Genomic DNA, 13378 nt, shown 5'->3' with positions numbered 1-13378 from the left:
TAGAAACTAAGTGCGTTATAAAAACGAATGTAAAGATTTTTGTGAGGATTCTAACAGACTTTTAAAAATCTCTAATGGACAAACAAAAAGAAAGGCAAAAGTGAAATGCCTAATTTTAATGGTAAGATATCGAAATTTCTAAAATTTAGATTAAGTTAAATTAAAAATGAAAAGGAACTGGTCATATTATTTGGGAATAATTCATCCAATTTCGTAAACTGATTCTGGGTTATTTCTAAACTTTTATTTGTCCCTAATCAATAGCAACGTGAGATCTCTATTGAACAAAAAGGCAGTAGCCATTTTTTTTTAAAGTCAATTCAATTTAAATCTGAAGATAGCCAACCCTGCAAATTCACAGGCACATCGAGACTGAAACTTCGGGGAGAATTTGCAGTCTTTTTAAGATTCTATTTATTTTCAGAGAGAAGAGAAGGGAAGGAGAGAGAGAGGGAGAGAAACGTTGATGAGTGAGAGCAACACCAACCCGCGGCGCCTCTCACACACTCCCAGCCGGGGACCCGGCCCGCAACCCAGGCGTGTGCCCTGACAGGAAATCGAACTGGCGACCTTTTGGTTCACTGGTTGGAGCTCAACCCACTGAGCCACACCAGTCCAGTCAGAATTTTCAGTCTTTAAAAATTACTTGGATATTGAATTCTAAAATATATTATCACACGTATTTTAACAATTTCAGCTTAAGCTACTCTATAAATAAGTGCAGATTTTACCTTTATATCGTCTTGTACTCTAAAAAGAGTTTCCCAGATTTCTGGAAGTGTATCAATGATGTCATCTAGGGGTCGTCCTCTCAATAAATCATTCAGAGCTAAACAGCTGAAAGTAAACAATTTGGTTTCAAAGATATAATAGAGAAAGCCCAATGGTTTACTCTGAAACATTCACATCCAACAAGAACATGGACTCCGCCCATATTCCGGCCCTGACCCCACCCGAGACAACGATGACGAATGTCTCCTCGGTGCCTCAGATACTCCACAGACACGGAGCATGAACAGTCATCCAATGTCTCTTCCCCGTCGGTGTAAGACATCTCTTTGAGATGACACTTCATCTTTTCCTTACCAGTGCACCCTGGGACTTAGCACCCTGCCAAGCACGTCGCAATGGAAATAAATATAAATTACGCGTGTGCACATAAACCCTCCCCTGACAAAGTCATGGGAGTATATAGAGTCTTGACGTCTACCAAGTTAACAAGTGATGTTCTACTGCTCTAACTTCACACTTACAAAAACTAAGACATCTTAGGAAAACCACTGACTATAGTTTAAATAGTTAAATTAACAATAACTGCCTAACCCAACCAGAAATATGCGGAATTTAAATTGAATTTAATATACCCCTTTGGCACAAAGTATAAAACTTTGAAAGTTGAAGAAATGCAGCTGCATTTAACTAGTTTTGTATTTCCGAAAACAGTACCTGGATTCTCGAACTCGCCACATATTACTGGTAAGATTCTTTATCAAATCTTGAAGAATTTCCTTTAAATATTTATCCACCTAATAAAAGCAAAATGGTAAAATTTAAAATGCAAAATCTATCAAAATCCAATCACTCATCTCTGAGCCACCTGACCGTGTTTCTGCACGTAACAGCCCGAGCAGCTCTCTAGACCTCTCGGCCCACGACTCTCTTCCCACTTCAGTTACCGACAGCTGTCGGACTACTCATCCCAAAACACAAAGCTGCTCCTCAAGCCCAGCACCGCCTTCAGAGAGAAGACTGACCTACTCTCCTTTGCATCCCCCAGCACCGCCCAAAGCACCTACGAGTCCTCACAATAGCTGTGCTGCTCCATTGCACTGGACCTCATGGGCAGGGACAGGGTCTCGCTGCTCTTTGCCTCCCTGGTACCGTGCACAGACTAGCACATAAAGAAGTATTATAACTGCTCAGAATCAAAGATGAATTTAACCTTTTAAGCCTTTGACAGACACTTATCAATTTAGTAAAGACAAACTGATGGCAGACTCAGTTTCTAGGCTGATCCAGAGAACCTCAAGACTGAGGGCTTTTCCACCTTTACTCTCATAGGAGATGTTTGTTATCTTCACTTCTGTGTAAGAAAACCGAAACAGAGAAGTAAATAACTCAGCTAAGATTTAACAAAATGATGTCTCCCTGTGTCTACTTTCTAAACTTTCTCCATAGTGACCTCATCCCACACTGTGGCTTCACCTGTCACTCCTACAGAGATGATAATCACTGGAGATCATAGGCTGCATGCCCTGAACTCAGATCTATAAAGCCACCTGGCCTATGAGATACTGACTGACCCAATGGTATCGAATAATCTCCTGGAGCAAACAAAACTCACTAACCTTCCAGCTGACCCCTAACTACCTACTGCCATGAACAGGAACCCACTCAACCTATTATCAGACCAAGATAAGGGAAAGGGCCATGTATCAAGTACAGAGACTAAAAATGGTATAATAAGGATCATGGAATTTATTTAAAAGGAACTATGAAACCACTAAAGGCTTTTAACCCAAATTGGCACAGTCCAATTTGCATTTTTAAAAAATCACTGTTGCTTCTGGTAATTAAATGATGGAAGGTAAAGAGAAAGAAGACAACCTGTTCATCAAGGAAACATTTGAAAAAGAAGAGAATGGATTCAAGAAATACTTTGGAAACAGAATAAACAGCCAGTGGATTCAACTGAGGATGGGGGTACAACAGACAAAATCTAAGATGACACCCACGTTTCCTGGCTTGGGTAAACGGATGAACACTGAGAACAGAGAGGGAAGGTTGTTTTTCCAAGTCCTATTCTGGACATGCTAAGTCTATGGTATCTTGAAACAACATCCAAGTTAAAATGACAAGCAGCTGTTAGACATGCAAGTCAGGAGCACAAATCTTGTCTGGGCCCAAAACATAAGATTGGGAACCATCACAGTAAATGCCCTGGAACTCATGAGCTCACCTAGAATGATAAAGCTGAGAGTAAAAGCTACTCAGAGGCAGGCCTAGAATGGAGAAGTCCTAGTCCCTAGGAGTGGAATAGAGTACAAGAAGCAGCCAGATCATCACCAAGCCCTTATTATATGAAATGTTAAAGGGACTTATCTAAGAAAAAGAAGATAAAAAATATGAACAGTGAAAGGACAGCAAACTCACAGTTATTAACGACCACACCTAAAACAAAAGCAAACTAAAAGGACAGCTAGATCAGGAGTGGAAACAGAAATGAAGATCTCATGGAGGGTTAGCAACAGGGGAGTGGGAGGAGGAGGAGAGCAGGGGAGAAGGTACAGAAAGTAAGTAGCATAGATGGTAGGTAGAAAATAGATGGGGGGAGGGCAAGAATAGTATGGGAAATATAGAATCTAAAGAACTTGAGACATGTGCTCATAAACTAAAGGGGGGGATGGTGGGGGAGGGGTGGGCAGGGTGGAGGGGAATGAAGGGGGGAATAAAACAACTGTAATGGCATAATTAATAAAATAAAATAATGTTTTTTTAAATAAAAATAAAAAAGGTCATGAACATTTTTCCATTATACTAATCAATAATTCTCAAAAAGTATCACGTCAGTGTGTATCCCTACCAACAATATATAAACAAATTCATTTTTGTACATCCTTGCCAATGCTGACTTTTACCATTCTCCTTTATATCTGCCAATCTGAATGGCCAAAGCTCATATGTTAATACCACTTTGGTAAACATTTTCCTGAATATCAGTGAGGTTAGAAATCTTTTCATATTTTTATTAGTTGTTTGTATTTTTTCTAAAATAAAATGTATATACATTTTGCCTAAAAAAAAAAAAGAAAGAAAGAAAACCAAGAGAGAAAAGCCACACGTGGTAACCAGCTGCTTCCTGGCCTATGACCTCAACTGAGTTAACCCCGTGAAGGCTGGAGCCGAGCCCCACTCTCCACGCAGCAACAGCACCGTTGACACAGACACATCTGGACTGTGCCCACTTTTGAGATTTCAATAAATGTTGCCGTGAGCATATGTGATAGTTTGAAAGAAGAAAACAAGCAAGAAATAAAAGACTTCCCACTCGTTTACACAGGTAAGTATACGAAGTAAGGAAGGAAGACGGGCGCTGGGTTTAAATCCAGTACACGGTCTTAGACAAAAGCCCACAGATACTTGCCGTTGATTTGTCAGTGACCAGCGCGTTCCAAATACTTGTCATGGCCTGTCTAATGCCAAGGTTGGGGTCAAACTGATAACGATAGAGACGAGGAACGAGCTGAGGCAAAAAAGGAGCCAGCTGTTCTCCGGCTCTGGCAGCAATGACATTGAAACCGAAAGCAGCACCCTAAGAAAACAAGATGAAGTGGGGGAGAGACGTCTGCTGTTAGTGAAATATCAACATACTGTGTGCGTGAAGATCACAGAACTCGCCCTCCCAAACTCGTCCCTGCACCGAGCCTGACTCACTGGGCCCGACCTTTACCGTGGGGTGGTCTGGCTCTCTAATCGCACTTTTACAAAACACTCTGCACGTCCACGGTCCACCAATGTAACGGATTAGGTTTGGGAGGAAAGTAAAAAATAAAAACTGTCTGGTGATAGTAGCTTACCTTCCTGGAGTTCCACATTGCATGATGGTTGGCTAAATTCATAAATTTATACACCAGGTCTGGCTGACTGAGATCACTGGCCAGAGAACAAAGCTCCTTGTAAGTAGAGAGGCCCTGGCTTGGAAACAAACAAACAGCAGGTAATAATGTGTTTCTCTCTCTCTGGCCCAGTGAAAATTATACCATCAATATTATGAGGACATCTTAAAATTATGTTTTCACTAAATTTCCAGTACTGAGTTATCTCATCACCACAGAGGCAGAGAACCAAACTGAAAAGAATATAAAGCGTCCCCTAACAACAGTCAACCGTACCAGGGAAACGTCCTAAACGTACCTGCCGCTCCCACGCAGGGAGAGCCCTCACCACCCCACGAGGCACCACCCCACGAGGCACCACCCCACGAGGCACCACCCCACGAGGCAGCTCAGTAACTCGTCACCACATTGCGCACAAGCCACCTCACAACTGGGAAACTGACCTGTAGGTAACTGCCGTCTTCCCTAAGTCTTCCTAGCCAGAGCACACCAACCTTGGTAATAACATCTTTGAGTCCTGTTAATTCTCCTCTGAACAAATAATATTTGCTCAAATGCCTGATCATTTATGTTACTTAGTTTAGGAAAAGTGAGTACTTTAGGATTTCATTTATTTATTTTTAGAGTGAGGGGAAGGGAGGAAGAAAGAGGGAGAGAAACATCAGTGTGAGGGAGAAACACTGATCGGCTGCCCCTCATATGTGCCTGGACAGGAGATGGAACTGCAACCCACACATGTGCCTTGACCAGGAACCGAACTGGCCACCTTTTGGTTTGCAGGACGAGGCCAACTGAGCCATAGCAGCCAGGGCAAAAGTGAGAACTCTTTGAAAACTCAGGAGTCTACAAGGAGCAAGTAAATGAAACCAACTTTTGACATGAAAACAGTGAGCGAAGGGGAGAACGTTAATGCCGCAGACACCGCTGAAGCGGGGCTCTGCCTGACACCGCAGCCAGGCCCAGCAGGCTGCACTTCACCTGAGGACTTTTACGCAAAAAGCTACAGTGTGAACACAATGGAATAATGCCAAGGTAAAGGAGATAAGGCTCTAGGAATTAATTTGAAATGCTAAACTGGTGGACTCCAAGTCACCCCCATTTCCCTCCTAAAACTAGGTACAGTGGATACCCAGCTACGCTGTCGGGTTCCCTCCACCCCCAGGATTCACTGGCTGGGAGCAGACAGAACTCCCCTCAGTCCAAGGTCAGTTCCTCCCCCAGAGCAGCCGACCACATGTGGGCCAGGCCCCATGGAGGGACACAGACGCCTGGCCCCTCACAGCAGGGAAACTCCAAAGGGCCATGAAAGGCCAGCTCCAGAGCTCCTCTCGAGGTCAGTATCTGCTTAAGCGTTGACCGCAGATCAGCTCCTCCTTGGGCCACTGGCCCTGTCCTGCCTCCTCACTCCCCACCCCCACTCCCCCACTGGGAGACGATCCCAGGGCATTCTTCAATCAACTGCCAGCACACAAATCTCCATCTCAGAGTCTGTTTCCCAGGAAACCCAATCGACAACACCAGGCTTTTTCCATAGAAACTTTCTTCTTCCACTAGCACAACGTTTTCTAGGAGGGTGGAAATCTATTTCATGAGTTCTCTAACATCAGACTAGCGATGTCCACAAGAACTGATCAATGGGTTTGACACACTTACCCATCAGGTGTTTTGCCAAGACCTCCCCCTTGAAATACCACTGTCTCTCCGGAAACTTCATGTTTAGTTCTAAACCAAAACAGCATTAAGAATTTAAATTAGACTCAAATGTTTCATACCAGCATTCAACTAATTGATACATTTCACTTGCAAACTGATTAAATTGCATTTCCTATCAAGCAGCTGCCAAGTGTAAGATGGAAAAGTCAACTATTCCTTCCTATCAGCCTGAGAATTCTGCAAAATAAAGTCTAGAATAAACAAATTAATAGACCCCAATATAAAAGACACCCTGTGTAAAGTTACACTGAATTAAATGTGGTCTCTATTAAAAACTGTCCTTCCCACAAGGAAGGCAACATAAAACAGCAACCAATTAAATTCCAAGGAAGATATTTTCAGACACGTCACAGATCAGCCTGTGAATGACATGCAGCCCCCTCACTGTGTCTTCATTTCCCTTTAGTCAACAGTAATTCTGCAGTCTAATGGTTTAACTATCCTGAGTCCATTCCGCTTTCTACATCTGACCACTGGCACGCTTCTAAACAGTAGCTGAGCTTCCTTAGCAAACCATATACCCTGGATAATTAGACTGCTATCCACAGCCTTGCAACCATTGACTTGCAATTTAGAAAAGACTTAATAAACAGGAATACAAAGAGTTGAATTTTCATTCTTCCACTGCATATTCTCAGTATGTGTAAAACTGTCCTACAGGTGTTCAAATCTAACAATCTCAAGTTCATCGTACCTTTTACCAGTCATAAGGGTTTCTACGAGGGTCGAAACCAATTCCTGTTGGTCTTGCTCATTGCCCAGTTCATACACCAACCCAAGGCCTTTTGAAGCAACATCTTGGCTAAGTTCTACAAGAGAGTCAGACAAAATAATATTATTTTAAGAAAAATTTGTCTACTGGCCATCAAGTTGAAATTTTTAAACACTTGGAACATTAACCCAAAATGATATAAAAGTAAAGATATGAAAACATAATCAATCTGCCCATTTTGTTAAAAATACACTAAATCAACTCAGTGGAGATGGCCCCCACAAGTCATTTGCAGAAGACCCCAACCCACAATCCCAGAAGCCCACACTGCGGGGCCTCGGCCTGCCGCATGCAGGGACAGAGACTCAGGGGACCCTAGTCACACACGTGAGAAGCAGAGAGACTCACAGAATTTCAATACACCAGCATCCAATTGTTTTACATGAAAAGTCAACACAATACCATGTTTTAAACAATTTACAAAACAAAGCTACATACATTCACTCCCTTCTGGCTTAGGGCGTAAAGAGGAAAGGAATCACAAGTAGAAGAAAGCTATTACTTAGTAGGACTAACGTTAAAGAAGGCTTCAGCTCTTTTTAAAAATGTTTTAATCCTCACCCAAGGATATTTTTTATTAGAGGTTTCGGAGAGAGAGGGAGGGAAGAAAGGGGGGAGACAGAGAGAGAAACATCCACGTGAAAGAGACACACTGACTGGCTTCCTCCCGCATGCGCCTGGACTCGGGGTTGAACCCACAAACGTTTGGTGCACAGGATGACACCCCAACCAACTGAGCCACCGGCCAGGGCTTCAGTTCCATTTTTAAATGCAAAACTGAAGAACATGATTTATTTAGAAAATAAATAAATAAGCAAGTTTCCTGTACCCTTCTTTCATGTTCATTAATCTATCTTTTTTTCAAAATTTGAAATATGTTTAATTAAGTTTGGAAATCAATAACCTACCATCATTTTCTGACAAAACGGACACAAACGCGCTCTGAATTTCTTTAAGATGAGACTGAAAGAAGAAAAAAGGCACTGAGAAAACTGAAGCTCTACCTCTTCGGGAGAATAAGAATCTTGCTCTCAGGGTACGCAACACCTGTAAAATCTCAGGGCCCAAGGCAGCCATAAACCCTCCGGTGCTCTCATCCGGGAGGGTGGCCCAACCGCGCTGAAGGTCGGACCGCCTTCGGGCAGGTAATGCACTCGGTCTGAGCCTCCCCTTCCTCACCACCAATCCAGTTCTACACCCTGAAGTCAGAACCATCTGCCGGCCAGTGTGTATCAGCTGCCACACTTCATTCCTTTGTGTATACAGCTTATTTCAAAATGCCGGTTACTGGTTACTGGCCCTCACCTTCACAGATCTCCCTGTCTGCCACCTTGCAGTCACTAATGTCTCACAAGCAGTTTCTCCAGCGGAGCCGGGTGCATCCATGCGCGGCTTACCTTCACCTCTCTGTGGGCGCTGAGCTTCCTCACGAGGGAGAGGAGCCAGACGCAGGCGGCCTGCCTCACGTGCGGATTGGGGCTGATGATATGTTTATTTAAAATCACATCCAGCGTCCACGGGACCATATCATTCGCTTTGACTCCTGGGAAAAAGCAAAAAATGATAAGAGGAAATTAAAATAACTATACAGAGTTTCCTAAAAAAAAAATTTAAATTTTAATCAACATGTACTCAATACGACAATCCTATAACATTAAAAATCCAAACGACTATGGTGTGTAAATAAATTGCCGAAGGAACTGATAACCATCCACGTCAGAACCCAGCATAAGCTAAATAACCATTCAAAGGTGCTCGGGTAAGTTTAACTCCCTAGAATGAAAAATTACCCCGCAATGGGGGAAGCTATGCAGGCATCGGGGCAGAGGTGATATGGGAAAGCTCTGTACCTTCCTATTAATTCTGCTGTGAACCTAAAACTTTCCTTTTAAAAAAATAAGTATTTAGCCCTGGCTGGCATGGCTCAGTGGATTGAGCACAGGCCTGTGAACCAAAAGATCGCGGTTCGATTCCCAGTCAGGGCACATGCCTGGGCTGCAGGCCAGTTCCCAGCGGGGGACACATGAGAGGCGGCCATACACTGATGTTTCCCTCCCTCTCTCCTTCCTTTCCCCTCTAAAGATAAGTAAATAAAATTTAAAAAATTAAAATTAAAAAAATAAGTATTTAGAAGAACACCCCCACTCTCTGTAATCTCGGCATTTTCTCTTTCTCTACCGTATCTTCCCTATCCCCCACCTAGAACCGACACACGCACCGGCCTCTTTGGACGTCACTTTCCTCTCCAACTACACTGCCACTTTCCTCCCCCACTTTATTAACTGGGGGTCCCTCAACCGCAGCGCTGCCGCCACTCTGGCTAGGTAAGGTTGCCGTGGGCAGCCGTCCTGTGCGTCGTCACCCTGGGCAGCAGCGTCCGGGGCCCTCGCCACTGTCCAGACAGCACCGAATGCCTCCCGGGGGGCTGAGCCTCCCTCTCCTAGGCCAGAACCACCACTTTACATTAAAACACTTCAAAATAATTATCTATACTCATGGCCTACCGTGAAGGACAATAACTAAATTAATATATTCACGATGGAATATAATTCATAATGGAATCATTACAATGAGAACTCAATTTTCTGAACTGAGAAGGTAACATAAAAACTTGGTGGTTTAAATGTTAGAGTACACTTTCAATTTCAGATTCAAATCAAATCTTAACACCTTTGAAATCACAGTTATCTGTAACATGTCATCAGAAACCATGTGCCCCCTCAACCATGCAGTCACTAAAAGCAGGGCACCTTTAGTGCAGGGACACCTGGGGGGCAAGCAGAAGACAGTGAGGCTTTGCTATGTGACCAGGGATCAGGGGCACCTCATTCGGAAACAGGGATCCCTGCGCCTGTCAGCTTGGCTACATGTGCCCATCCTCAGGGAGGAGCACCAAGGGGAGCGCAGCCCAGCGCTGAGTCCCCTGCGTGCCTGCCGGAGGGTCAAAAAAGCTCCCAATCCTGACACGCTGTCTCTCCTCTAAACAACTATTTTTCTTGACTGAACCAAACTAAGACAGACATAGACACCTGGAAAAGAGTTGAAATGGATGTATAGATTTTTCTTTTGCTGCAAATGTTGACAAGAGAATAGAAAAGGCTACGTGAGGGTTACAACTGGATTAGCCGGACGTGTGGTACCTGCAGGAGGCGTGTACTCTTCTTCGGTCACGAGCCACGCGTCCCGGGCGGCCACCGAGCTGGTCCCCACGGCAGCGCTGGTAATGGCTTCGCCAATAGTGAACTGAAGTTCTATCTGCTTGGCCTACACCGAAGGGAACAAACGCAGTGAGTCAGGAGGACGTTTCCCATCAGCACCCGCCTTTCGGAAGGGCTGCTCAACGCCCAGCTCCTTGCCCCGTTTGTTTCCACTCCTTTGCCTGGACTGCCCTTAGCTACCCAGGTGCTTCAAAAGTGAGGTAATGTGAGGGCAGGGAGCAGTAAGGTGACTTGGAGATCTTTCCCCAAGTCCTCGCCGCACCCCTGCCCCTCAGCAGAGAACCACGACACAGCGATGTTTAATCTTTGGAAGCACAATACCATTTATCTGGGGGAAGGACATCTTCGTGCGAATTCCAGCTCCGTCTCTCACCAGCTGCATGTCCTTACTTAAACCCTGAGTCCCAACATCCTCACATGGAAAATGATCATAACACCACCCCCTACCTCATCGGGTCAGAATAATTAAATGAGGGGGGCGTACAGAAGGCCTCTGGTGGATACCTGATTTGTGGGAACTGCGCAATAAGTAGCAGCCACTGTAATTTATTAACAACTTCTCTTTGCAATGATATCTACAAGTTATTCTCAAATGGTTCAGAAAAACAAAATAAGCATATGTGGTAAAATGTTAAAATTTGGTAACTCTGGATAAAGGATATAAAGCAGTTTTTCATACTATTCTTATAACTGCACTGTAAGATTAAAACTGCTTTAAAAATTGAATGTTAGAAAAATCTACAAAAATTGTCAAATTTTAAAAAATTTGACTTTGAAACTCTGACAGGCTTCACAATTATAAATCACTGACTCAATACGGAACGAAATCTTAATTCCCTTTGGCATTTTTCTTTGTCTGCTGTGAATTGGGAAAAAAAACCTTAAAAACGGGGAGATAAAAAGATAATAAAGAAGAGAGAGCGGGAGGGATACAGGACACGGCAAGGCACGCAGACAACAGCCCAGCCTGCCCTGCGCTCAACCAACCAAACGCTCGCGTCTCGACCACGTGCCAAGTGCTGACGTCACACGCTTCCTATTCCGAGAAAAAGGACTCTAAGGGCTATAGTCCCAGCCTCCCTGGTGAAAAGCTTCCCTTGGCAACTCTAAACTGAGAAAAGGATATTTCCGCCCAGAACCTAGATTAGGGATTCGTGTTTGTGCCTGCTTTGCGCATTTCCTCTTACTAATAACGGAGTTGGCGTTACAAACAGAAAAAACCCAAACTCCATTTATGAATGGTACATTATCTAGAACGATACATATACTCTAAGTACCCCAGAAATAAAGAAGGAAATGAAATAAAAATAGGCACGTTGGGTTCCACTACATTATCTCTTTACTTTTAGGTTGTTTGACATTTCCCATAATAAAAAGTTAAAAAAACACTGGAGAACTCTGTCCTACTTTACGGCAGACACATTTGCTTCTCTGATTCATGCTTTTTTCCAATCTCACCCTTCCAACTCTCCGTCATGTTTCTAGCTTCTCATATATTTCTGTCCTTCTAAACTCTTAAAATAATGGCCTCAATACCAAGTTAAGAATCCAAATAAACCTGCATTTATTTAAACAAAACAAGAAGAAACCCTTCTCTCTCACAGATTTTAAAAAAGTAAAAAGATGAAAAAGCAGACATTATAAGCTTCCCCCCAAGTGGTTAAAATTTCAATTACATTCAATGATAACCTGATATGGGGCATAATTCACTAACAAAAAAAGTCCACCTTAAAATACACAGTTAAAAATCCAGAGGCTTGAATTTTAACACCAGCTCTACTGCTCAGCTCTCCTGGTCCTCAGTCCTGACTCTCCCCTCTCCTCCCTCGCACCCTTTGCAGCCCAGCAGCAACCTCACTGTAACATACCTGCACGGACTCTCCCAAACAGAAGGACCCGCACCCTCCTTTCCGAGGCTGCTGCCTTACACACAAACGTCTCACCGGGTTCAGTCAGTCTACCCATATTTACTGACGTCCTACTGTTAGCAATCACACTGCTAGGCACTTGTTTTATAACAAGGAGCAAAACAGACCTTGTTTTCCATCTCGGGGGCAGTTAGACACTCTGATAAACACTATGAAGAAAACTACAGAGAGTCGCGACGGCACAGACAACTAAAGAATCTACTCTAGTCCGGAGGGTCAGGCAGGCTCTTCAAGGGGCACACAACAACCCAAGAAAGAAGGAAGTGTAGGTCTTTCAAAAGCTCTGAGCAAAGGACCCAGAGGCTGGTGTACGAAAGGGTGAGTGACAGGAATCAATGCCAGATCAGGGGCCAGAGCAGGCTGTGCGAGGACACTTATTACACCGGGTCGGCAGCTGTCAAATGGCAGGTCTTCATTACATTGGAGGACCCAGCTACGTCATCCAGAGTGAGAGCAATTGGAATACCAGCACCATCACCCCGCATGCAGCTGGCTGGCTGGGTTTCCCCTCCTACCCGCACGGTACCATGCTTACCTCAAAAAGTAAGAGGAAAGGACTTTCCCACATAAGTGACTTAGTCAATGCCATGCCAACCCATAGTGATGAGCCCAAGGCTGGCACTCAATAAATACTTGGTGAATAAATAAATAACTTATTTAAAATTTAACATCTCAGAGCATGTAATGTTCCAACTAAAAAATGTTTTTTGTTTGAATGACTAATAATCAGACAGCAATATAAATACCTCCACAGAATCCATCAGACCTTGCAAGAGGAGTTTCTGGTGAGGAAAATCTCCATCCCCAACCGGAAAATACCCCAGTGTTTGGATTGCTCGTTCTTTCATCTAGAAAAGAGAGAATTCTTTTTTAAACTAAGTGCATAACAGCTTTATCCCAGAAGAACGTTTCCAAAACGAGACGGGAGGAGGGAGGCAGTCTAACAATGCAGCAGCGCAAAAGGTGGTTGGTTTGGTTTTTTAAATGTGTGCAATTTTACAGAATTATGTCTGTAAGGCACTGGAGGGAGAAAGACGTAAAACTGAGTCCATTCAGGGCCCACAGCTGCAAAAGAAGAATGAAGAAAGCCTTTAACCAGGTTTGTTATCCTTCAAACGATAACAGTTAGGA

At 43.7% G+C, this 13378-nt stretch overlaps 1 protein-coding gene across 3 annotated transcripts in view; it reads right to left on the bottom strand.

Annotated features, from left to right (window-relative positions):
- The window catches only part of ECPAS (Ecm29 proteasome adaptor and scaffold), a 97507-nt gene that overhangs the window by 19711 nt on the left and 64418 nt on the right, over positions 1-13378 (bottom strand). For all 3 annotated transcript variants that reach the window (XM_053656098.1, XM_053656099.1, XM_053656100.1), the window contains 10 exons: positions 12994-13095; positions 10242-10365; positions 8499-8644; positions 8010-8064; positions 7024-7138; positions 6270-6338; positions 4578-4695; positions 4145-4312; positions 1447-1526; positions 732-837 (listed from right to left, as the gene is read on the bottom strand). In XM_053656098.1, the coding sequence (XP_053512073.1) occupies positions 732-837; positions 1447-1526; positions 4145-4312; positions 4578-4695; positions 6270-6338; positions 7024-7138; positions 8010-8064; positions 8499-8644; positions 10242-10365; positions 12994-13095 (1083 nt within the window). The remainder of the gene's footprint in view (positions 1-731; positions 838-1446; positions 1527-4144; positions 4313-4577; positions 4696-6269; positions 6339-7023; positions 7139-8009; positions 8065-8498; positions 8645-10241; positions 10366-12993; positions 13096-13378) is intronic.

The sequence above is a fragment of the Artibeus jamaicensis genome, unplaced genomic scaffold, assembly GCF_021234435.1.
Source record: "Artibeus jamaicensis isolate MK-2021 breed Jamaican fruit bat unplaced genomic scaffold, CSHL_Jam_final scaffold_1964, whole genome shotgun sequence".
NCBI classification, from domain to species: domain Eukaryota; kingdom Metazoa; phylum Chordata; class Mammalia; order Chiroptera; family Phyllostomidae; genus Artibeus; species Artibeus jamaicensis.
The sequence above is the reverse complement of the archived record's forward strand: the minus strand, read 5'-3'. Positions and strand labels throughout refer to the sequence as shown.